We start from the raw sequence: 22,556 nt of genomic DNA, 5'->3' as shown, positions 1-22,556 counted from the left end.
TTAATCGAGAAACGAGCAATCTCGAGAATGATTTTAACAGCGTAGAGACTATCCAAAGCGACGAAACTGATGTGAGATTGAGAATGAGAGAGAATGACCTCCACCTGCACTGAGAGCCGCTCTGCTCTCGATCGGCAGCTTCCCCTACAAAAAAAACCTCCCAAGCGGTGGGGAACGGATAATGCACCACACACCACCACCACTCTACCCCCTCGTCGTTGCCGTCGTCGTGTAAAGTGTTTGCACAAACAATAGAACGTTTGCCTTTCCCGCTGCCCTTTCCCGCTCTAATTCCAGACCCCACCCATTCCCTCATTCGTGATCGTTCGTTCAACAAAAGGAGGGGGTAGAGTGGGGGATTTAAGGCGAGAAATGCGCCATCGCGGGCGATGCACGATGATAAAATATGCCCCGTGTGCGGTGTGTTAGTCTTCGCCCGGTACCGATCGCGATCGCACCGTGTTGGAGCAAGTTTTTAGAGCCGTTCGGCAAAACAGAAAAGAAACACGGTTCAGACACAACGGTGAAGTGGGGGGGGGGGCCTTAGATTCGTGAATAGTTGTGAAGCGAAAGGGAAGGAAGTGTGCCCCTGTGGAGACAAGACGTTTGATTAGCAAGCCGTTGAAACACTCTGTTGTTCATACCGACGATTAGGGTTGGCGTTGGGGAGTGTTTTCGTCCGTTTGATGTGGCTGTTATCGTAACCAAAACAAAAATCGAGGGGTGGGGGGAATTTTATCCAGCAAAGCCTTGGAGCGCCATTGTGGCGGGAAGGTTACCGATTGGCAGTTTTTGATACCACTTTTCTGTTATTCTGTGAGTGTTTGTGAGTGTGTGTGTAGGTCTGTACGAAATTCAATTACCCTCCCAAAACACCCCAACTTTTGCAAATAGCACAATCACGATGATCACGTTTTGCGAGCAAGAATCGTTCCTCTTAAATCGCCGTCGTACTCAACTCAACGTCACAATTAAGATCACTCATTACCGATTGTCACCCTGCGCGCAATTAACCGACGCAAAGCGCAAAAAAGGAAACGAACCCAAGACGGGCGCCGCGTCGTGATGAGTCGCAAGTTGTACCGCGATGGATGACATCATCATCATTAACATCGGTTTTGAATATACTGCGCCGGTTCGTTTGCACATCACTGTGTGGGCTTTGAGTGTGTGTGTGTGTGTGTGTGTGTGTGTGTGTGTGTTTTTAATTCTCCATCCCGCCCTGTGTGTGCCCTGCTGTGTTTATACGTATGACCTCCAGCCATGTGGCCCGGTAGTCATCGGTCAGGTAGCACTGGAAATGGCGCCTCAGAGGAGCACGAGCAAGCGAAAGTCATCGAACGCGTGTATCGCTTGCGGAATGAGCTGAGCCGTGTGTGTGTGTGTGTTTCAGAATGGAATGTAAACAAATGGCATCCGTGCAAACGTGCGAATCAACGTAGCTGTGTATGATTGTAGCAAGAGAAAAGCATTTAGAACCACCGGACACCGGTGTGAGTTGCAAAGCTATATGCCCCACTCTCCCGTGCCCGTGGGGAGATGATCGTGTCATGTGACCGACACGATCACGTAATCACGTTTCACGCCTCGCAGATCGGACCTACTAATCGGGTGGGATATTAGGGTGAGACCCGGCGAGTTTAGAGCTTATTACGTTTTTCACTCTAAAAACTGGAAAATCATTTATTGGACAATAATTTTTTGAGACCTCCGGAACCGATCACTAACTTGCTGATTGTCATCGTAATGATATCTCCAATCGGATCCGATCAAAGGTTGAGAACGAGGTTCGCGTCGTGTCATCATCGAGCTGATGTACATCATGGGAATAGAGGCTCCACTTACTGGTATCACAAAACACCCCGCCGTGATTGTTAGCGATTCCGTTGACGAGGTGTGTACAACCGTGTGTACAATTTACTGACCGACCGATATCGGCCCTCCCGTTTTGTGTTGATTGCCACTGCCACCGTAATGTTACGTACGTGACATGACACACACGGGAGGGAGGGATGGAGAGTGGGGTAAAAGGTAGTTGTCCGCGGCTTATTACAGCTGTTTTGTAGTCATTTATCAGAGTTTTTTTTTGTTGTTGCTCGTAACATCGTTTGGAGCGGATGGGACATTGGTGACTTCCTCGTTGCATCACGAGTTGAATGTCTGGATGGTTCGTTGAGAACATCACGTTATCTTTGCCCAATTCCCAGTTGTATTGTGGAGTTGTGTTCTTTAAGAACATCTGATCTCTAGTAGGAATAGGTATGATCCTTTGACTTACATGATACGTTTTCACGCAGTAACGATCTCCACGGATTTCCCTAGTGTAACGAGTACAATCAACAAACGGTTGGCATTTGCCTTCTATTGACCTACACAAACACACACACACACACACCCCTCTTCCAAGGTTCAAGGCAGTGCACATCATCACAAGACCTTTTAGAACCTTCTCCAAATAAACGTCCCCCATTCCATTTGCCAATTATCCAAACACCCAGTTTGAACGCGCAATTATCGGGCGCATGCAAATTTCGTATCATAATTGTGTCGCTTGATTGGACATTTTGTGCATTGCATTCAATCGGTGGCTTCTTCAATCGCCGGGCCTCCAGATCTTTCCCCATCCGCCCCACAACCCATAGACAAGGTTGTTGTTGCAGCACCCTGGGTGCTAGGCATCATACAGAGGAGTGAAGAAAACAGCCAATCCTCAAGTTCGGGGGGGGGCCACATTTTCAAACGGAAGCTAATTGGTTCGAACCGTCCAACTGGTCAGGGGGGTACGTAGCGGGGGCCGGGGTCTACAATTAGCACAACCGAGAAGCTGGAAGAAGTCGCGTTCGGCTCCCAACCGTTGGCGGAGGCGCAAATGTGAGATGTAAACATGGGGCGAGCGATGCGAACTCTAAATGTTGACTATTAGCAGCACGAGCAGTGGATAAGGTGATAAGAAATCACTCGGGACAGGTTTTGTGGATAGCAGAGTGCTCCATCACATCACAATTCGGTAAAAAAATGGGAGTATTTTTAGTACATTGAATGAGATCATCTGCTGTTGTCTTGCATGCGGTGAACTCTTCAGGAATTGGGGTCTATTCCAATGGTTTTGCAGTAAAAAACGGCGTTTTTCTTTCAATTGGAAATAAGATATGGCGTTGAGTGAGTAGTAGTTTACCTTTCTTGGAGCAAGAGCTTGAGTGTTCCTGCCCTGTCCTGTCCACTTGTCATCGAAAATGCGAGGAGGTCGTGGAACTATTATATTTCGTAGGGGAATATGACTAATAACAAGTTTCCGTAAAAGGCGTGTTCCGTACGCGAGGTACAGGCGGCAGCGTCATCGCAGTTTCCGAGCGAGAGAGAGCCATTGACGGGTTTTGATGTCTCCCATTGGCATCGTGTGTTGATTGTGTCATTAAATTACAACAATCTGTGATCTGCGGCGGGGCAAGGGGTCACCTAGCAAAGGTCAATTTGTCTGGAGCAAGAGCAACAGTCGACCGTTTTCGTCAATTTCCGTCACTTACTTCTTGTCACATCACTCGTTCCCGTTTCAGATGGGCAACACACTGTGCAAAGAGCCACGGTCAGGCTCGTCCCCCGGCACGGGCAGTGCATTCAGCAACTTCAGCAGCGTCATCTGCCCGAACGGACTCGGCAAGGGCAAAACGCATCCGATGCGCAAAACGTACTTCACGCGCAGCGCGTAAGTAACTCACCCCGCCTCTCGGGGGCACTTCCAGTTTTCCTTTTTCAATGTATCCTTTCTCCTCCTCCCCAGTGTTGATGCGTCGAAGAAAACGACCTCCGCCACCGGTTGGCAGAGCGTGGGACTGTTCGTGCCGGACGGTTCCGGCCGCCAGGCAGCGAAAGTAATCGACACACCGCCGGTAGCACCGCCGCGCAAGAAGCGTGGCGCCACGCTGGACGGACGCTACCGATCGGACGAGGCGCTGAAGGTGAAGAACGGATTCCAGGACGTTTTCGGGCGCGAAAGTCGCCGGCACTCGTGCGACATTTCGTCCGTAACGCGGCCGACCAGTGTACCGCCGCCGCGGCCCGACGATGTAGCGGCCCTGCCAGCCCGACAAACGTCCTGCTTCGAGATCGACGCCAGCAACGATGCGTTCAGTGACTTTTCCAAGGTTCCCACGACGGCGGAGCTGGAGCGTACGCCCTCCACCTCACAGATACCGCGCGTGGGCAATCGAAAGTCGGACAAGTTCTTTGGCGAGCGGCTGGCCGACTCGCTGTCGCTCGAGCAGGAGGGTCAGCAAGGCGCGGAAGTGCGAAAGCAGCCGAGAAGGGAAAAATCCTCCGCCTCGAGCTTGGTGCGGGATGATGTAGATAAGATCGAGAAGTTTGTCGAAAGCACGGAGACTTCGGCGGAGGTAAAACAGAAACCGGAAAAGAAGCCCACCGCAAGCGACGAACCTGCCGCTGCCACAGAAAAGCCCGAAGGTGAGGAAGATCTAATGAAGTACATCGATCGTACGGTGGCCAAGGACAATCAGATCGGTCGGCGGGCCGAGTTTCTGATGGCCATGCTGGAGGACTACAACGATAGCGTGCGGTACGAGGGCATGGAACCGGTCGAGGAGCCGCTGATCGTGCCGAAGCGCCGCAAGAGCAAGCACATCTGCGACGATCACGACCACATGCACGACAAGCTGCACGCGCACGAGCGGGACGCATCGGCCGCCGGTGTCGTGCGCACGGAAGTGTCCATCGAGCAGGCACCGCGCAAACCGAGCCGTGATTTCTCCCGCTACAAACCGATCGATGCGGCGGAACCACACGGCTCCTCGGACGGATCGGACGGCGAGCAGGGCAGTGTGGTGCGACCGGCTCGAACCAAGCAAAAGCAGCGTGAAAGTGCCGCTCGTGCAGCACCACCACAAACACCACCTCCACCAGCGCCGCCCCGGTTCCAGAAGAGCCACTCGGAGACACAGTTTACCAACGCCGCCTCCTCCTCGACACAGCTGGCACAACCGGCACAAGATGACGACGAACCCAAAGCGCACACACCGCGCATGCTGAAGCGCATCATCTCCATGCCGGCTACCGAGCATCTGGATAAGGTGCCATCCCGTCCGGACACGCCGCAGCGTCCCACCCTGACGAAAAGCTCCAGCTCTGGCTCGTTCTCCGTCGTGGACCTGCAGCGTACGCGCATCAGCGTGGAACGCTTCACGCCGGAAGATTTCGTGCACCGGGCCGGCGCGGACGAGCTGGTCAAACCAAAGTCGAAGCTAACGACGCGCAAGATTTCGTGGAAGTCGAACGAACCGCCGACACCGGTAGCCACCGATGGGCCAGCCGGTGCCAGCTTCACGATCGGTGGCGCCACCGTGGTCACGACGTCCGCTCCCCCGGAGGTACCGGCCCGCCATCGCTCGGACGCATCCCGGACCGAACCGGAACCGGCAGCGCCAGCCAAATCCGCCCCAACGTCCGCCGCCTCCTTCCTGGTGGACGACGTGCAGGACAGCAGCCTGCGCCAGTTCTGTCTCGGTTCGTTCCTCGAGTCGAGCCGGGTGTTGCCCCATCACGACGTGGTCAACGTGCTGGACTGCGTGTACAGCGCCACCGACAACAAGGAAAACATTCTCGAACAGTTTCAAACCTTCCTGGAGGAGGCACTGACGGCCGAGCTGAACGCGCCCAACCCGACCAACCCGAACGTGCGCAAGCTCCGCGAGAAGCTGTCCCAGGCGCAAGAAGCTGCGGACGGCGATAGCCAGCTGGAAAACGAAAGCATCAAGCTGGCCGGATCTAGCCGCACATCCTGCTCCTCCTCGGAAATGGACGACTGTTTTGATCCGGAGTTTGAGAAGATCGAAAAGTCGGAAGTGGTCGGCGAGCTGCCAAAGATAGAGCACGGTACGAGGCACGGCAAGCGTCGCGATAGCATCGAGTACATGAGCGATTGGTTCGGAGGCGAGTCGGACGGTTCCACGACGATGCTGTCCTCGATTGGAGCGGATGAGGCGAAGGTAAGCGTACCGAAGCCAGCGCCCAACGGCAGTGGGCGCAGGGAAAGCATCGACGATGTGGGCGGCTGGTTCGCCAATCACAACGCGCTGCGTCCCTCGTTTGGAGAAGAGTTTGAGGAACCGAGCCGCCGGTTACGACGCGGATCGGATGGGTTCCTCGGTTACGATCTGCAGCGCCAGTATCCGTTCGGCAAGGGGCGCGAACGGTCCGACTCACTGTCCGCCGAAATGTTTGAAGACATCACGAAGCTGCACGAGCAACGATCCGACCAGCAGCAGCAGCAGGAGCCAGTACGACCCGTTCCGCAGCATCCGCAGCGGAAGAAGATGCTCGAGCACCGGAACAGCTCCGATGCGCTGCTGATGAAAGTACTAACACGCTCGAACCGGACACAGCAACATACTAGCAGCGACGAGATACAGGAAAACACGCCAGCTGAGAAGGGCGATGAAAGCGATCCGCTGCTGAACGAAGGTAACACACAGCACCGGGACACCGTTTCCGAAAGCATGCCGGCACAGGTTGCAGCTGAAGCAACGAAACGGGACGTACCGTCGAAGGAGACACCAGCCGCAAGGACGGACGCTGAGCATGGTGAACATTCCACGCTGCTGAAGTTCCTATCGAAGGAAAAACTGATCGAGTGAATACAACAACAAAAAAATGCCTGGCTCGTCTAACACCCGAGTTCGAAATTAGTCAGTATTACTATTTGTTACCGCATCGCAGCCAAGAGTGAGAGTGGCCTGTGGCATCATTCTCGGAGCGAGATGTTACACGCTTGATGCACTGCAAACTGTTCAATAATACGTTCTTCTTGCCTTACTTTAGTGATAGAATAAATGAAGTTGCACAATAGAGATCGATTTGTCTTGGTGACATTGGAGATATTGAGAAAAACGTCTTACCTACTTATCCGGTGCTACAACCGCTTTGCGATCTAGGTCTGCTGGAGGAGTAGCCAATCCGTTATCCCGGACGTAATGGCGGACGCATCTACACCATCAGGCTACCTCAATTACGGCCTAGCACGCCCTCTCTGTTCTGGTTGACGGTCTAAAAGGACTTTCCGGTCTACATCCTGGTCTAGGAATGATACCGTTAAGGTGCGATATAGTCCCAACGACAGGTAGCTCTTTGAGATGAACAGGTCTGTCAGGCTACCGAATGACCGGTTGATCTTTGCCTCGTTTATTTGCAATCTGAGTCTTTATCATCAGCATATGCCAAGAAGTGGGTTGACTTATAGATTATTCCCGAAGTCTCCGTCGGGAAGATTGTCGTACATCGTATCGCATTGGTCGTCGAGGTGTATGTGAGTACTGATACTGTTTTTCTCTTATTCGGCGCAACGACCGCTTCACGGTCTTGGCCTGCCTCAGGAGTGTCCAAAACCGCTCACGGACTCGCCTTGATACGCTTGTCGCGCGTCATATCCTTTCACACATACGGGGCCAATAATCCATCTGAGCATCTTCGTCTCTAACGTGGGTTTCGTCAGATTTGTCCATGTCTCAGAGGCGTATGTGAGTACCGGTACTATAATAAGTGCTGTATAGTCCCAGCTTCGTCCGTCCGCGGTTCTTTGAACCTGTTGCTGTCGTTGCTGACCTTTGACCCCAGATAGGTGATTTCTGGAACGACTTCAAACGTGCGTTCACCTATCTGTACGTCACGCCTACGTAAGTTTAGATTATTTATTGGGAGGGCCGCTGATGTTGCCACCATCACTTTGGTCTTTGCCTCGTTTATCTGCAATCCGAGGATCTCTGCCACCTGCTCGATCCATTGATAGGCTTCAACTACATAGGAGAGCCGCAGGCCAATGATGTCTATATCATCAGCGTATACCAGAAACTGGGTTGACTTATTCTCGAAGTCTCTTCGCTATCAAGCGCCAAGTTGAATACGAGACAAGCGTGCCCTTTCTCCCTAGCGTAGACATTCGGTGGTAGCAAAAGGCTCTGAGAGTTTTTCATCCACCATCACCTGACAAGTCATTCTAACTAGCCTTATCAGTTTTGCCAGGAATTCAAATGAGCTCATTGCGTCGTACAGCTTTACCCAGGCTAAGCAGCTATCATATGCGGCTTTGAAATCAATTAATAGATGGTACTTGTTATGTATGTATTCTGTCATCTTCTCCAAGATCTGTCGCATGGTAATAAAGTAACTAAAGAACAGTAAGTATGTTTTGAGTTCTTTCAAAAAGTGTTCAACTGTAATACAATATGAAACATTTGGTTTACCTCGTTGTTTTTTCTTTACTTCTAGCTTTATTTACCTATCCAAACACAGTGCTACAAGAAAATTCGGCCGTGATGTGTCTCGCCCATAACCGTGGTTTGTTTGGAAACTATTGCATTTAAGAGCCGACGTGGAGTGTGCGATTAATTGCGCTTACTGTTTGGCATTTGGACACGATTTGCTGGAGCTATATTGTTAGGTTGGGTGCAGTCGTTTTAGAATTCGCTCAACCAATGTGTGTTACACGCGATGCATATCAAGAAGGTGCACATTGTATGCTCCTCAATTTACCCCACCCCTTACCACATTAAATGCACACATATAAAACAATTTCAACTTACACCGAGAGAACCCTCTTACGCACGGCGGGCAAACAACTGGTATACCGATGTTCGTACAACCTGAACGGAGAAAGTGACCTTACCTTACCTCGCAAATTGGAATACCTGGTAGCACTAAGCTCGGGCCCGGACATAATGAGCGCCCGCGATTTTTAAGCAATTCTTTGACCACGCCGTTTCGCCAACCCAGTGTAAAGTACATTTAAAGATTATAGTGTAGAACACGCCGCGTAGCACTGCTTGTATTGTGCACGAAGCATATCTCCACACCGCCACGGTTTGCAGGAGAAGAAATGATTACGACCTAAGAACGTTTAAACCTACAAAAAACTGCACAATTCGTTTCTGCATGTCACCTCCCTTCCCGTTTCGTGTGTGTGTGTGTAAGCTGGAAGCTGCATCAGAAAGGCGCGTCTCGACGGACAATCACCAGCGAGAAACCGGAACTGGTTCGTTCTCACCATACACACTGTTACAGCCCCGCTAGTAGCCCTGGCCATCGTCATAGTCGCCGTCGTCATCGTCACCATTCCCGGTAACGTAGCCGCGTCCATTATCCGCTCGCAGATGTGGAGGAGGTTCGTTCGGGCGATACTTTTCTTCCTCCCCGTCCTCATACTTAACCTGCGACTGGTACTGTGAGTACTGGGCACTGTAGTCGGGATAATCTGGTGAGACAGAGAGAGAGAATAGTAAAAAGTTAACATTAGTGTTTGTGCAATGTTGGAACAATTTTTAACATTAATGAAGCATTTTTCATGCCCGCTGAGAAAAATGTACGAAAATTAGATACTACCAAGCAGTTAACCGCTTCACAACTGATAGCCCTGAAGATTCGCTTAAGTGCCTAAGCACTGCTCTAGCAACGTCCGCATGGGGATCAACGCAGCAGCACCCCTTATGATCATCACAGGAACTGCCACGGATCGTGTTGCATGGACAATGGACATAAACCCCCTACACTTACCATCGATCGGTTCCTCCTTGATCTTGATCTCCCCTTCCCGGAACTCCGGTTTGCGCTCCTTACGCTCCGCTCCACCGTTGCCGGATGCGCCGCCACCACCACCACCACCACCACCGCGTTCACCACGATCGCGCTCGCCCCGATCACGGTCGCCCCGCTTGTTGTGGCGGCTTTTCTCCGCCCGATCGCGATCCCGCGAACGGCTACGCTTGCGCTTGCGATCCTTGTCCCGGTCCCGGCTGCGATCACGCTCCCGGTCCCGCTCCTTCTCCCACCGATCGCCACGATCGTCCACTTCGCGCTCGCGGCTACGCCTTCGCCTGCTGCGATCCTTCGACCGGCTGCGGTGACGCCGATCACGATCACGAGAACGAGATCTTCGGCGCTCGAACCCTGTGGAACGAGGAGGAGGAAGAAGAAGACGTAAGGATTAGTGTGTCTATTAAGGTCTTAAGGGAAAAGCTCCATTGCGTCACTTACGATTATTCTCTGGTCGATCCCGTTCCCGACGATCGCGATCCTCCCGTTCGCGCTCAAGCCGGTACCGCTCCCGCTCGCGCTCATTGTCCTCCCGGCCAGAGTGCTTGATGTTAACGTCCGGTCCACCGCGCCGCGTACCACCCAGCCCGCCGCCCAAACGCCTCGGCAGCCATCCCTTCACTGTGCGGGCCCGCTCCACGTCCACCAGTACGCGCTTACCGTCTATTTTCTTACCATCCGCATGTTTGTAGGCCGCTGTTTGTGTGTGTGTTACGCCCGTGACGAGATGATGGCATTGCAGAACCGAGGAAGTGGGTGGGGGGGTGTTTTATCGTTCAATACATTTTCATACACATTCGATTGTACAACGCGCGTAGAGCAGAGGGAGGGGGGGAGTTATGACACACAGTGACACACAGTGACAATAGGCGACAGGGCGGGAAAAAGAGAGTCAAAAGAAAACAGAAAATAGTACAAATCGAAGATCGAGAACACACGTCGGCACGCGGGAGCCCCCGGGCCAACAACACTTTCCCGGGTTTTGTGTGTGTGTTTTTTTTTTTACCGACAGTCGACATGCCGCGCACAACGACACACGAAGCGAAGGTATATGAGTTTTTTTGTTTGGACGGGGAGGATCAATGTTACGAGAGATGGCAACTGCACTTTCTGGCGATTTTCACGAAAGGACAAGTTCATACAATATAACACAACAGGTGTGAGATTCGTCGATGTACACACACACGGTTTTACTAGCGTTCCTAACAGAAGCAGATACATCGTAGGAGAGGAAATGTTCTTACAGAGTTCTGGGCGTTCATGAAAACCTCCTAACTAAACAATGAATCACTTTCACCGCAATCATCTTTGCAATCAAGGTTCAACTTTTAGGCGATACCTACCCGCGCGAAGAACTTATAGCGATTACCATAAACTTTGGGGACGGCAACAGCCACTAAAGGAAAGTCTCAACTACCAAAATGTTCGTTTTTTGTTTTATCGCACCTCTTCTCAATCAGTCAGTTTAGTTTTGCTGTACCATTTACCTGCATTGTGCGCACCATACTTACGTAAGGGGAGTAGGGAAAAAAGGTTGCCAAAATTTGCGCAGAAAACAAACGGTCCGAAAATTATCCCTTCCTTATATGTGTCCGTCCACGCGTGTGCATTTTTTTACGCAGCGGCGTCGGAACGTGTGAGTAGAGGGTGGGAAGGACGAAGGCGTACCACCGCTAACAGACGTTTTAAAAAAAACACACAAACAAATGGTATGACCGCGTGGTGTACCTACTAACCACCGGGCGGCGGGGCTGCGCGGTATCATGGTATAATGAACCCTTTTGTGGCAAGCATAACCGTTGCCTTTTCGGTTATGCTGCCGGAAAGTGTTTGAAACTGGTTCCTGTATCCAGATGATTTTAGTAATGTATTGTAGCTTGTTTTTTTTTTGTTTTTAAAAGTACTTTTTGTTACCATACATCGTTTACACCTCCAGTTTACGGCAAACATACTAACCCATACTTATTTCTTTTATCCTTTACACTAACCATAACAGCAGCAGCAAACAGCAGACAGCCTTCCGGATCGCCAACAAACACACCCGAATGCAAATAGCAAGATTTAAAGAAAGGACTTACACGTTTCGTTTGCTTCTAACTTACAACATACAGCATAGGTCCCCAGAGCTTACTATCGTTTGAACACCAGTATATCACAATCAGCTTACCGTTTGCGAATACTTACACGGTTTTTTATTTTGTGGCGTGTACGAAGCGTTTCCGTTCCGGGGTGGCGGATTTTGTTTTGTTTGTTTTGCGATAGAAAGTGTATGCATTTATACGAAGCATCAAATCATTATATATTCACATTGGGTGCAAAATTGCAATCTCAAAGCCTGACGTCATTCCGGTAAGCTCCAAAAGGAGCTCCAAAGTGAGTGCATTTGCCGTTCCGGCAAAATGCACAAAAACTATCCACTGAACCAAACATAGATCAGCGATTATTCAACACATTTTGCTTGCAAAATAAGCAAAACTATCGACAAGATCGTTTGCAAATGCTGCACTTTTCACCAGTCACCAGTGCCGCAAAACGACGCTGTTAATGTCATACAAAATTCTGATTGAAACAAAATAAATGTCAGCGTTACGTACTCAATTGTGATAATCAAAGGAGATGCTCAAACAGTTTGTGGAACCAATACTTGCTTGGTGACATTTTAGCAACCAACGCTTGGTCAGTCTTTTTGTCATGACTTTTTTACTGTAATCAATTCTGCACTGACATATTCATGACAAATTCCTACTGAAACAAAATAATGTCAGCGTCACGAGCTCTACTTTAACAAACAACTAACGTAGTGGCTAAAGCCTACGACTTCAAGCAACGAAAATGCGTTATAATTTCACTGAAAATCTCGAAATTCGACTCATGCTAATGTTCGAGATACTCTATTGCCTCCGGTTCGCATTAACAGCGTATATCGGGGAGTGCATGTATTCCAAAAATGTCAGTGATTATCACCGACTGAAAATGTCATGACCAAGTGAGTGACCAAGAGTTGGGTGCTAAACAAATTGTATATGATTGATCCACCAACTGTTTGAGTATCACCTCTGATCATCTCAGCCGTATACGTGAGCTGATTTGAGCTTCGTTTCAGTCATGAGTGTTGGTGACTGAAGCAGTGGCATTTGGCAGCACTGTTCACGGCCACGAAAAAAATCATGTTATGCTTGCGCCGGCATTAAGCTCAGCTTGTCAGTAAGAGAATCTGGTTTGACTCAAGCACTCGCACGGGTATCAACAATGACCATCAAGCTACCACGGATATGTTCATTGTTTTCGGTGGTGATTATCACGAGATTCTCATGACATTTTGCAGCACTGCCTGTCACTATGTCGGACAGACCCGAAGAGAGCTACACTATCGCGCAAGTAAAGCATCGCTTCACGTGTTCTGCTGCTGTATGGATGAAAAGGTTTGCTTGTTTTTTTTTTTTGTTTTGGAACCAGAAACTATGTAGTGACCGACTGGGAATTTGCTATTTTATATCATTTCTTACCACACTCGCTTTGGAACCTACTACACATACAAACCTACCGACCGCAATCACCCAGGCGCATTACCTCTCGAAACAGAGTACCGATAATTTGCGTGTTTGCTTTTCTTGCAAAGTTGTAAGAGTTCCGCCAGAGCGAAATCTACAATGAAAAAATGGTAACTCAAGCAAAAGTATCGTGTTAGATTTTGTGTTCGACTCAAACCTTTCTTACGTTGCTTGCTCCCATGACATTCCGGTGGGTTTTTGGGCACACCCTTTCAAATCATACCACAGCAGGGCATGCAATCCTTTTGTAGTGGAAACTAAATTCAAACTGTCTCTAAATCACCTCGCAGAAGAGTGGTTGAGGCTAGCAGCCCATACCACACCACAAGAGACCACCAAGTTATCGGTAGAACGGGTACACACTATCGATAGTGGTTTCCCGCATAAAAAAGAGAGGAGGGGGGAAACGGACGCACAATAGAGGTCGTGCAGATGGCAGTTAACCTACGGGGAGGGTGATTATTTACACACCGATCGCGTGTATGCTAGATCGCGCGGAAGGAAAAGGTCGTTTTGGGATGGATGGAATCACGACGCCACCCTTGGACCCAGCTGTTTCCAGCCAGAGCAGGGGGAGGGGCAACCGTGGTTCTATAGTATTCAGCTCCCGGTACTTACCATGCATGTCTCGTTCATGTTCATACTCAATAAAGGCGTATCCGCGCGGCTTGCCCGTGTCCTTGTCGTTGATCATGATAATCTTCTTAATGTTACCGTAAATTTCAAATTCTCTCCGCAGCTTCGATTCCGAGGTGTCATAGTTCTGCAAAGGGGTAAAGTGAAAGCATGAGCGTGACGCTGCCTTGTGGCCCCGTCGGAATTGGCCTATTTGGCCTCTACCTACAATCCGAGCGACGAACAGTGTTTTGAAGGGATCCTCCGTCGCTTCCAGCAGCTGGTTCGGATCCCAGGTGGCAATCTCCCGCTCGAGCTTGTAGGCGACCTGTTCCGCCCGCTCCCTGCGACGCCTTTCCACACGCTCCTCGCGGGTTTCGACGCGCGTCGGCGGTGGCGTATCTTTCGGATCCTGTGTGTGTGTGTGGAAGGTTTGTTTACATTGACATTCGATGTCCACCTCTACGCCCTGCAACTTACCTCAAAACAGTCGAGAAACGCTCCCACCCCCAGGTAGCCCTGCGACTTCTTCTCGTGGGGCAGCTTGTCGGGCGGCGGAAGGTACGGGATGGGGTCGCGGGGTGCGAAAAGGGCAAGCAAGTTCGGGGGTAAATACTGCGTCATTGTGGACCGCTTTTTTCACTCAACTTTTCCACCCAATTGATGGGGCAGACTTTCGAACTCGTTGTTGCCGTACGCTAAACGTGCTCAACACTGTTTTAGAACATTGGAAACACAATTTTCCGTGCACTGGGAAAAGCCTTATTTTCTCTTCAGCAGCCACACGCACACTGCATCGTACGGGTACAATGGCGTGAACGAGAAGAAGAAGAAGCATATCACTTTGCTGAACTGACAGCGGAAATGTCAATTGTGAATGGAACGCTTGCCGAAACGCTTCAACTTTCAAACGAACCGTTGCGGTGTGCAAGAAAATGTGTCTCGTGAAAATGTAGTCCAATCGTTGGCGGTCACACTGTTTCTTTCTCGGCACATTTTCTGCCCAGTGTCAGTAACACAACTTTATATAAAAATAAGCAGTTTAACTAGCGACCCTTTTTTCAAAATTAAGTTCCGCTAGCGAATTTCGCAGAAAAGGTTTCGTGTGGAAGCGTTGTCACAGCCCGGTGAAAAGTATTGCACCCTCGCGGCCCGTCACGCCTGCTGTCAGCCAAAAGCAAGCAGCCCTCCTGTCACAAAACGTGTGTATGTGTGCCAGTGTTTGTGTGTGCCCTTTAAAGCGAGAAGAAAACGCGAATACGCATCTCGGTCGTTTTTGGATGTGAGGTAAAATTACGCGCTATCACCCCCGGACACTTTCAACACTTCCGTGTGCAGCTTGGTGCGTGTGTGTGTGTGTGGCTGCACACCCGCTGCTGCAATTCGGTGCAGTGACCTGCGTGCAGCAAAGGGGCAGGCACAGGCAAGCGACAAATAAACAAACCTCGCGGCTGCCTCGCCACACGGACACGGTGCACGTAATCGTGTGCTGTGTTCCTCGCCCGTACCTACATACACACAAACACATACACGCACAGCGAGCTGGTGCTGCTGCTGGAGCCCTTGCGAAGAAGTGCGTGGTGGCGTAGTAGAAAACAGAAGCAGCAGTGTTTTGTTGTGCCGTGTTTTCCCTCCCACTCTCTTTCGCGTAATTCCTTCGACACAGGAGCTTCCCCCTCCCGCAGTCGCTTTCCACACGGTCAATGGACGCACGCACGCACGCACGGAAGTGTTGTGTGCATTGTGAAATAGTAGTAGTGGTGGTGGTGGTGGTTGGGTGCGTACAGCAAGCGCGGAAACGGAGGGCGGATTGTGTGTGTGTGTGCGCGAGCGAACGAACGAGCGCGGGTGCACACACCAATTCTGCTGCTGCTGGCCCGTCCCGTCTGTGATAGCCATTTTGCTTTGGCAGCCGAGAGAGTGCGTGCCCCCCCCAGTGCACAGTGCGAAGAAACAAAGAAACATTCAAGCACGGACACACACATGCCAGCAGCAGCAGCGCCAGTGAAGAACGAGTTATCCGTTCTTGGTGGCAAACAGTGGACAAAATATTAGGAGCCCTTCTTGCGTGTGTGCGGACATGTCGTCGTCGTCGTCGTTGTTGCGATCTTATCTATTGCGAGCAGAGCTTACATTTGTCGCGCTATCAGCAGATATTGCATCCCCCCTTCCACGCCACTGCCCCTTACCAATCAAGCCCCGATGCCGTTTTAGTGAAGCAAATTCCAAGCAATGACAGGTCTCCATAGTGTTTTTTTTGCGTATTTGTTTCCTTCTTCTTCTACGTTTTCCTGGCGCACACCGGCAAAGACGGCAGGCAGCAATCCAAGGAGCCCATACCCATGCCCTTGTGGCGCTTGGCGCAGCTTCTTTTGCAGCCTAATTTTGACACTCTTAGCAGGCAGTTTTTAATGTCCCTCGCTTCCCCCCTACTAGTACGTCCCTGTATATTCAATGAATTTCTTTTCGATTTTAGGTAATCTGTTGTGTGTACATCATCGCACACACCGAACACTCTGGGTAACGCGTGCTCTCTCTCTCTTCCTCTCGCTCCCCCTCTGTGTGGCAGTGTTTAGATGTGTGTGCCGTACACGACGCCGGTGCCCGTTCGAATTCCCGCAATCCTTTCTTCGTCCTTCCGTGTTTGGTGCGCTCGTGAAAAAAGTGTATTTCTACGTGCTCTCAACCCCACCCCTAAACCCCGGTAGTCGTTGTTTCGTAGTGAGTGAGTGTGCGTTTTTTTCTTTTCTCTATTTGCGATCTGTGCTTTGTGAAAACTGATTGTGCTGTGTGACTAGGTTGAGAGCACGAACCCTGAACAAGTGTGGTGCTACAGCTTGAAAGTTACTGTAACGGTGCGCCGTGCAGCTGTATTGGGAAGCGAACCCTTTCCCCCCGCCCGGCACCTTGTTTGAATGCCCCAGCAGCAAGCGGTGCGGGAAGTCACAGAAAGCGTCCCCATCCGTCCCCCGTCCCAGTGTGATCTGTCCGTGTTCCAGCCACAAACATTGACGGCAAGCGGGTCCGCTTCCGTGCCGCGGCAGAGAAAATGTTTTTCGGTAAGTGTAACGTTTAAACGGCGCAATTGAATTGCTGCACTTTTGCCACAGGGTTTGCTGTTTGATGTCCGTCGCTGGCACACTTTTCTTGGCGCGCAAAGTCCTTCAATCATTGAACATCGGAATGAATCGATTTACCTGACGAACTCAGCATCACCACGGACGAGCGTTGGAGCGAAAGTCACGATAATGGGATGTACGATATTTTAGTCTTACTAATCGGACTGTTGTAATCATGATGTGTCCCCCGTAAGGGCGTAAGAAAAAGATAGGGCAAAGGCTGATAAGTTTTTTTTTTTTTGTTATTTTGGTGCGTGTGCAACCTGTGCACGGAAACAGTCCAAATCTAGCCGTGCGCGAGAGTACGCAGGCAAGCAAAAAGTCCAGTAGCACACACACACACACACACACACACGCGAATGGCACGCCATAGTACGGTCGGGAGGAACCGGCAGCGGCAAGCTGCCGGCACCGGGAGCCACCGGGTGTGGAATGATAAGCGCGATAGGAGGAGTGGTTTTAAACTCGCACCAAATCTACACACCAGCAGCAACAGCAGCAGCAGCAGCTTGGTACGGAAGGCGAGGGTAGCGGCGTACGCTGTAACAACGATTACAGCCGCTGCCGCCACCGCCACTACTAACACCATCGCTGCTGGTAGGTTGTGCTTTTGCCCGGGAGTGTGCGATACGTACCCCCGATATATGCTGGTTCGGTGTGTTCGATGTTGCGTATCGGCAGCATGGATCAGAAGAACCGTTAACACCGAGACGGAGATTATGTTACTTGCTTTGTGCAAATGAAGCTGGTAAACTAGCTAGCTTTGCGTTGCTGCTAGTGTGCAAGCTTGCAAGAGTTTGGAAAAAGTGTGGTTTAAAGATTTAGAACAAAATCGAACGTTTGAATGTACAGCTGAGTCAGAATGTAAAGATTACAACGGTGTGCTGAGGCAATATGCTTGAGTGGAAAAGTTGTTTGGTAAGCGGTTGATACGCTTATCTGGAATTTTATCGATGAAAAGCAGATAAAACCTTACGTGATGCATTCCAGCGTGTGTTGGGATTTCTGTGATTGGGATTTACGCGGAAATTTGTTTTTTTTTTGTTTGTGATGAAAAATGATCCATATTGGCTCGTTTTCTTGAAACTTGTACTTGTCCATATTTAGCTTACTTTATCCCAATGCAAGATAGGTAAACAATTAAGCGAACAGCAACAAATATTCAAACAATCGAAAAGAAATGGTTTTGAAACAAACCGCAAAATTAAACACCGATCAAAGCGCCATCTGTTGGATTCGCCCCACACACGCACACCATTGAGCAGTTTACAAAAACCGCCGCTCGTATGCACGCTGGCGCTAGTGTGCACCATGGGGAAGCGAAAGTAAAATGTGCTCGCTCGTACGGCGGCTCGACGGGGCCGGTGGTGAAAGCCAAGACATCAACCCAGCTTAAAATTTCACCACTAATTCACCACCTGATGCTGTACTTGCCTATTTCCCCACAGTTTGCCATTCTAATGTTTAATGCAAAATTTTCCTTCTTTTTGTGTGTTTACAGCTCCAAATTTCGGTGAATTGTTCAACGAGAATGATCCAGTTAATTCCCTGAAGAAGATTGCTACTGCCAAGGAAAAACATGCAAGGTATGTGGGTTTGAATGTTCCGCTAGCTCTATGGTGCGATAAAAATGATTTTCAACTGTTCCGGTTTTCAGTATTGATTTGGTTCGGTTCTACACACAGAAATTAATTTTTAAGCATTTAATTTATTTTAATATTATTATTTTAAAAGTGATGAATAATGCGCGTAGCATACGCACATTGCACAGAATAGTTTTCTACTCTTGCTTAAGCCGTGGAGTCAACTTCCCCCCCAAAAAAACCAAACCGAGGTCACCGAGGTTTCAAAATCGCGCACGGCGCGTAAACAACGAAGCAAGCGAGAGGGCACCAAGAAGAAAGTAGTGCACCAGCCGCACCGGCCTCCGTACATTGGAAACGATGCGCAAAACCGCGCTAACAATGTTGCACCGACCGAGTGTGGTCGGTCTGCTGGGCTGGCCGTATACATTATGCGAATCAGAAATGCGACGTCGGCCGTTTTGACTACCTCAACATGAAGCGCCTTAAAGATGCTGCTGATGGCTGGCAAGCAAAGATACACACGGTGTGCAGCCCAAAGAGCAGTGCAATTAAAGCGCAGTGCAATGGCAACATTCGCCATACGGAGCGACACATATCCCCGGCGGCACCGGCCGGCCAGCCATCCCCCCCCTCCCCCGTCCCGGAACGCTGGAACGATGTACCGTGCTAAAATGTGTGTCCTACACTGGGGGAATGCGTGCAGCGGAGCGCAGAACGAAGCGAACGTGTGGAGCGGGCAGACCTTCAACACAGACCGGAAGCGATTCCCAATTTGCCGCGACCGAAGGAGCGACGAGCGTTGTCTAGACGTGGCGTTGTTGCATATGTGTGTGTGTGTCTGGGTGTGCTCTTCTTTTCTCAGTGTGCATGTGCAACCGGAGTAGCAGCAGCAGCAGCAGCACTGCCTTTAAGATGCTGTTGCGCCGGCAATGCGCCACGTTTTTCGTACGCAGCGCCGGTACTGGAGAGACGGGTCGGGTTTATACATATATATATAATTATAATTCGACCGTGCGACGGATTGAATTTTCGCCAGTCCATTTTGCGTGCATCTTCTTGCTGCATTCGCGCCAATATAATCTACAGTGCGGTACCGATTTTGTTGCCGGGAAGCGAAGATGCGTTGCTTATTTGAAAGTTTTGCAACACATTTTGTTGCTATATGATGAAGAAACTTGTATGTTCAAAATATATGTAAAGCAGTTCTGCTTTCGCTTTTTGTATAGTAAAAATCAAACAAGTCGCGGGGCCCACTTGAATGATATCGAGCTGCGAAAGACAGGCGATGCGGCGAGCGTACGAAGATTTACGACGGGTGCCGGCATCCGCAACCATACAAAACCCGATTGCATTTCGCTCGATCGTGTTTGATGTGCAGCTTGCTCCCCCTGTGGGGAAGAAGGGGGGATTGGAAGGAGAGAAGATTGTGCACTTTTTTTTTGTTGCAATTCGCGCCTTTTCTAAAACGCGCAGCGGGTGGTGCGTCGGTGTGAGCTGTTTGTCTGTTGCGGTTTTGCCGTTTTTGAAGGCTTTGAACGTTTTCTTTGGCTTTCAGTGAGTATGTGTGTGTGTGTTGATTTTGTTTTTGTTATATTTATATTTTTAGCCACAACACACTTTTTGGCAAACTCTGTCTGATGAGACTGATTTGCTGCTTCTTGTGGCTTCGGCGCTTGTTCTTTCTCAACGGTCGTCTTGTTTTTTTCTCTCTCTCGCCCGTCTCGTCTTCATTGACTGTGTGCCCGTGTGTGTGTGTGTATTTACACACACACACGAGCACAAAATTCGAACATAATTTTAGCACACCGGCGTTGCGCGCCCGAAACTCTGTCTAGACGCGCAGCACGCCCCACCACCACCACCCAGCCCCGAAGTGTTTGGGCCGCGCGCGCGCGCGCGCTTAAAACTAATTTTTTCGCATTTGTTTTGCAATCTATTTTCGGGCCGCGCGTGTTTTATTATGTACGCACGATTGTGTGCGTTTTTTTTTGCATTTTGTTAGTGCGTCCGACTATTGATGGCTGAGGTGGATGATTCGATTCGAGCATTTGACTGCTGCTTGAAAAGTAAGAAATTGTTAAGGTCTATCAAAACACAAACGCGAGACAGCACAAGAGTGTGTGTTTGTTAAACCTAATTAAGGTAAAGCTTGCCCACGAAAAGAAGCCCGTCGAATTGTTCAATATCGTTTGTTTCATGTTCCTTGTAGTTTTAAAAGCATAAAAACGTTCCTAACCACCTCTCCATTTCCTTGCAGTGGTGAGCAGTGCGGTTCGGACAGGGCGGACTGCCATCGGAACACACACACACACACATCATAGAGACGGTATCGAATATCGCACAATTATGCCATGGTCTGTACGACGGGCGCGCGCGCGCAACTTGCAACAATGTAGTGCGTATGCTTGCGCATAAGGAGGCCGACGAACAAAACGACGAACAGTGTCGAGACACACACACATACGCAGACCGGTGGTGGGAAACGGAACCGATAAGGAAAAGTGCAAACCCACCACCCTTTCGGTGAGAGTGCCGCTTTCTAGCCTGCTCGCCACTGGCCCCAAAGGATCCAGCGGGGCTTGCTGGAGATGGGGCGTGAAATTGGTGACAAAACACGGGCTGAGAAGGAGCAGGCTACATCGCTGCAAGACGAAGCGTGTGTGTGCAAACCCCTATACACACACACAGACACACATACTGCACCGGCGGTAACCCTTCGTCCCGTGTGCGACGCCGCGGAACGGTGGTGTGGCGGGTGCGCGCGGCTGCAAAACCAGACGACGAGGTCGACGGACGATGGTCTCGTCTCGGCTTTCGACGAGTTCCCGACCTACTTCAATGTGTCTGGCGCGTTTCATTTCTTTCCCTGCGTGCGGTTCTTTCTCTTTTTTTTTGCATGCTGCCGCTGCTGCAGTCGTGTGTGTGTGTGTTTGCGCCAGGTTACTTAAAATGTGGCCCCTTTCCGTTGCCTCCTTGCACGCATGCAATGTACGCGCGAGCGCGCCGGCGATGTCACAGTGACACACCGCTCGCCCGCTCTCCCCGAGGGTCACACACACATACACACACACCTAATGAACGTCACTGTCCAGGAGCTGGGGCGAAACGGCACCGTGTGTGTGTGTGTGTGCGTTTGTATGTGACAATCCGAATGGGGTAGCGACAAAAAGGGTGCATCGGAAGGGAGGATGGAACAGACAAGCCATCAGACAGGCTTTAGGGGCAATGGGGGAATGGCTCGAGAGGGGAGGAGGGGTCTGGTGCTGCATGCACCCAACACCCATTTGTTGGGTGGTGAGATAGATGCAAAGCAGTTGCTGCCGCGTCTCTCTTCTTTGGTTTTTAGACAAACTGTCTCTCTCTCTCTTTTTACTCCTTTTTTCATCTCTCCCTCTCGCCTGGGAGATGCAGTGAAAAGTGCATGCGAAAAAGGGGTGAACACGTTTTTCGACCTCCTCACCGGTCCCAGTTTACCCGCACCCCCTCTCGACAGGATGTGTTTTGTGTCGCAGAGAAGGAGAGAGAGAGAGAGAGGGAGATGCGTGCGTATATGTATCCTTTTGTCTGTTCCGGTTGGCAAAAATTGCCGACTAGGTTGGAACAGATTCAGGGCAACGGGCTGAATCCTGAATTCCGCGCGTGCAGCGGACATCAAAACTAAACCCCACGGGTATGCACGAGCATGCTGCAAAACTTTACTCCAAATTGTGCAAAAAGCTTGTGTTATGCCTGCGTGTGTGTACGTACGTATGTGTTCCAGAAAGGGTTAAAACCCTTTCGGGGATTGCGCACCAGGTTGCGGGTTTAAGAGGCCGCCGGTGGAAGCTGCTGCTGCTGCTCCTCGCGCACATTGAACGAGTTTTGTGGCCGTTTTGCAACGTCTGTCTGGCCGGCAAAAAAAAGGGGTAAAGGGTCCTTCTGAGCCATCCAAACTCTGTTCGTGTGTGTGTGTGCTCGATGGCCATTCTCATCTTTTCAATTGGTCCTTCAAAGGCAGTATCTGCACGTTTCGGCGACGTGCGTCCGATCGTACGTCCAACCAGCTGACAGAGGGACTTGCAAAGGATCCGGAACGGTGCAATCGAAATCATCCT

At 50.3% G+C, this 22,556-nt stretch overlaps 3 protein-coding genes across 8 annotated transcripts in view; 2 read left to right on the top strand and 1 right to left on the bottom strand.

Moving 5' to 3' along the window:
- The first annotated feature begins 550 nt into the window (after positions 1 to 550).
- LOC120953951 (uncharacterized) lies at positions 551 to 6,859 on the top strand. Of its 4 annotated transcripts, none has more exons than XM_049606966.1 (3): positions 551 to 816; positions 3,555 to 3,703; positions 3,779 to 6,859. In XM_049606966.1, exons 2-3 carry the CDS (start codon positions 3,555 to 3,557, stop codon positions 6,642 to 6,644), a joined length of 3,015 nt encoding a protein of 1,004 aa, XP_049462923.1. In that variant the 5' UTR covers positions 551 to 816; the 3' UTR covers positions 6,645 to 6,859. The 4 variants fall into 4 exon arrangements, with proteins under 4 accessions (XP_049462923.1, XP_049462921.1, XP_049462924.1 ...); XM_049606964.1 differs by lacking the exon at positions 551 to 816 and adding an exon at positions 827 to 1,493; XM_049606967.1 differs by lacking the exon at positions 551 to 816 and adding an exon at positions 1,501 to 3,007.
- A 1,391-nt stretch (positions 6,860 to 8,250) lies between these two features.
- On the bottom strand, positions 8,251 to 14,589 carry LOC120953952 (U1 small nuclear ribonucleoprotein 70 kDa). Its single transcript, XM_040374408.2, has 6 exons — positions 14,238 to 14,589; positions 13,987 to 14,169; positions 13,761 to 13,905; positions 10,033 to 10,287; positions 9,553 to 9,945; positions 8,251 to 9,253 (listed from the first exon to the last, which is right to left on the bottom strand). Exons 1-6 carry the CDS (start codon positions 14,379 to 14,381, stop codon positions 9,069 to 9,071), a joined length of 1,305 nt encoding a protein of 434 aa, XP_040230342.2. The 5' UTR covers positions 14,382 to 14,589; the 3' UTR covers positions 8,251 to 9,068.
- Positions 14,590 to 14,941: 352 nt separating this feature from the next.
- LOC120947281 (uncharacterized) overlaps positions 14,942 to 22,556 on the top strand; it is a 119,737-nt gene continuing 112,122 nt past the window's right edge. Inside the window, exons 1-3 of one of the 3 annotated variants that reach the window (XM_040362477.2) lie at positions 14,942 to 15,044; positions 16,234 to 16,816; positions 18,378 to 18,462. In XM_040362477.2, the coding sequence (XP_040218411.2) occupies positions 16,807 to 16,816; positions 18,378 to 18,462 (95 nt within the window). In that variant the 5' untranslated portion in view covers positions 14,942 to 15,044; positions 16,234 to 16,806. The remainder of the gene's footprint in view (positions 15,045 to 16,233; positions 16,817 to 18,377; positions 18,463 to 22,556) is intronic. The other 2 variants (XM_040362479.2, XM_049606959.1) reach the window with 2 other exon arrangements.

This window comes from Anopheles coluzzii, chromosome 2 (assembly GCF_943734685.1).
Source record: "Anopheles coluzzii chromosome 2, AcolN3, whole genome shotgun sequence".
Classification (NCBI taxonomy): Eukaryota; Metazoa; Arthropoda; class Insecta; order Diptera; family Culicidae; genus Anopheles; species Anopheles coluzzii.
This window is presented reverse-complemented; position numbering and strand designations above follow the sequence as displayed.

Bases quoted from the DNA above. Each gene is read 5' to 3' on its own strand.
- LOC120953951 (XM_049606964.1), top strand. From the start codon at position 1,449: ATGATTGTAGCAAGAGAAAAGCATTTAGAACCACCGGACACCGGT. The intron at 1,494-3,554 runs GTGAGTTGCAAA...TTCCCGTTTCAG, and splicing joins TAGAACCACCGGACACCGGT to ATGGGCAACACACTGTGCAA. The intron at 3,704-3,778 runs GTAAGTAACTCA...CCTCCTCCCCAG, and splicing joins ACGTACTTCACGCGCAGCGC to TGTTGATGCGTCGAAGAAAA.
- LOC120953952 (XM_040374408.2), bottom strand. From the start codon at position 14,381: ATGACGCAGTATTTACCCCCGAACTTGCTTGCCCTTTTCGCACCCCGC. The intron at 10,288-13,760 runs GTAAGTACCGGG...ACACACAAACAG, and splicing joins ACATGAACGAGACATGCATG to CGGCCTACAAACATGCGGAT. The intron at 9,946-10,032 runs GTAAGTGACGCA...CTCGTTCCACAG, and splicing joins GGATCGACCAGAGAATAATC to GGTTCGAGCGCCGAAGATCT.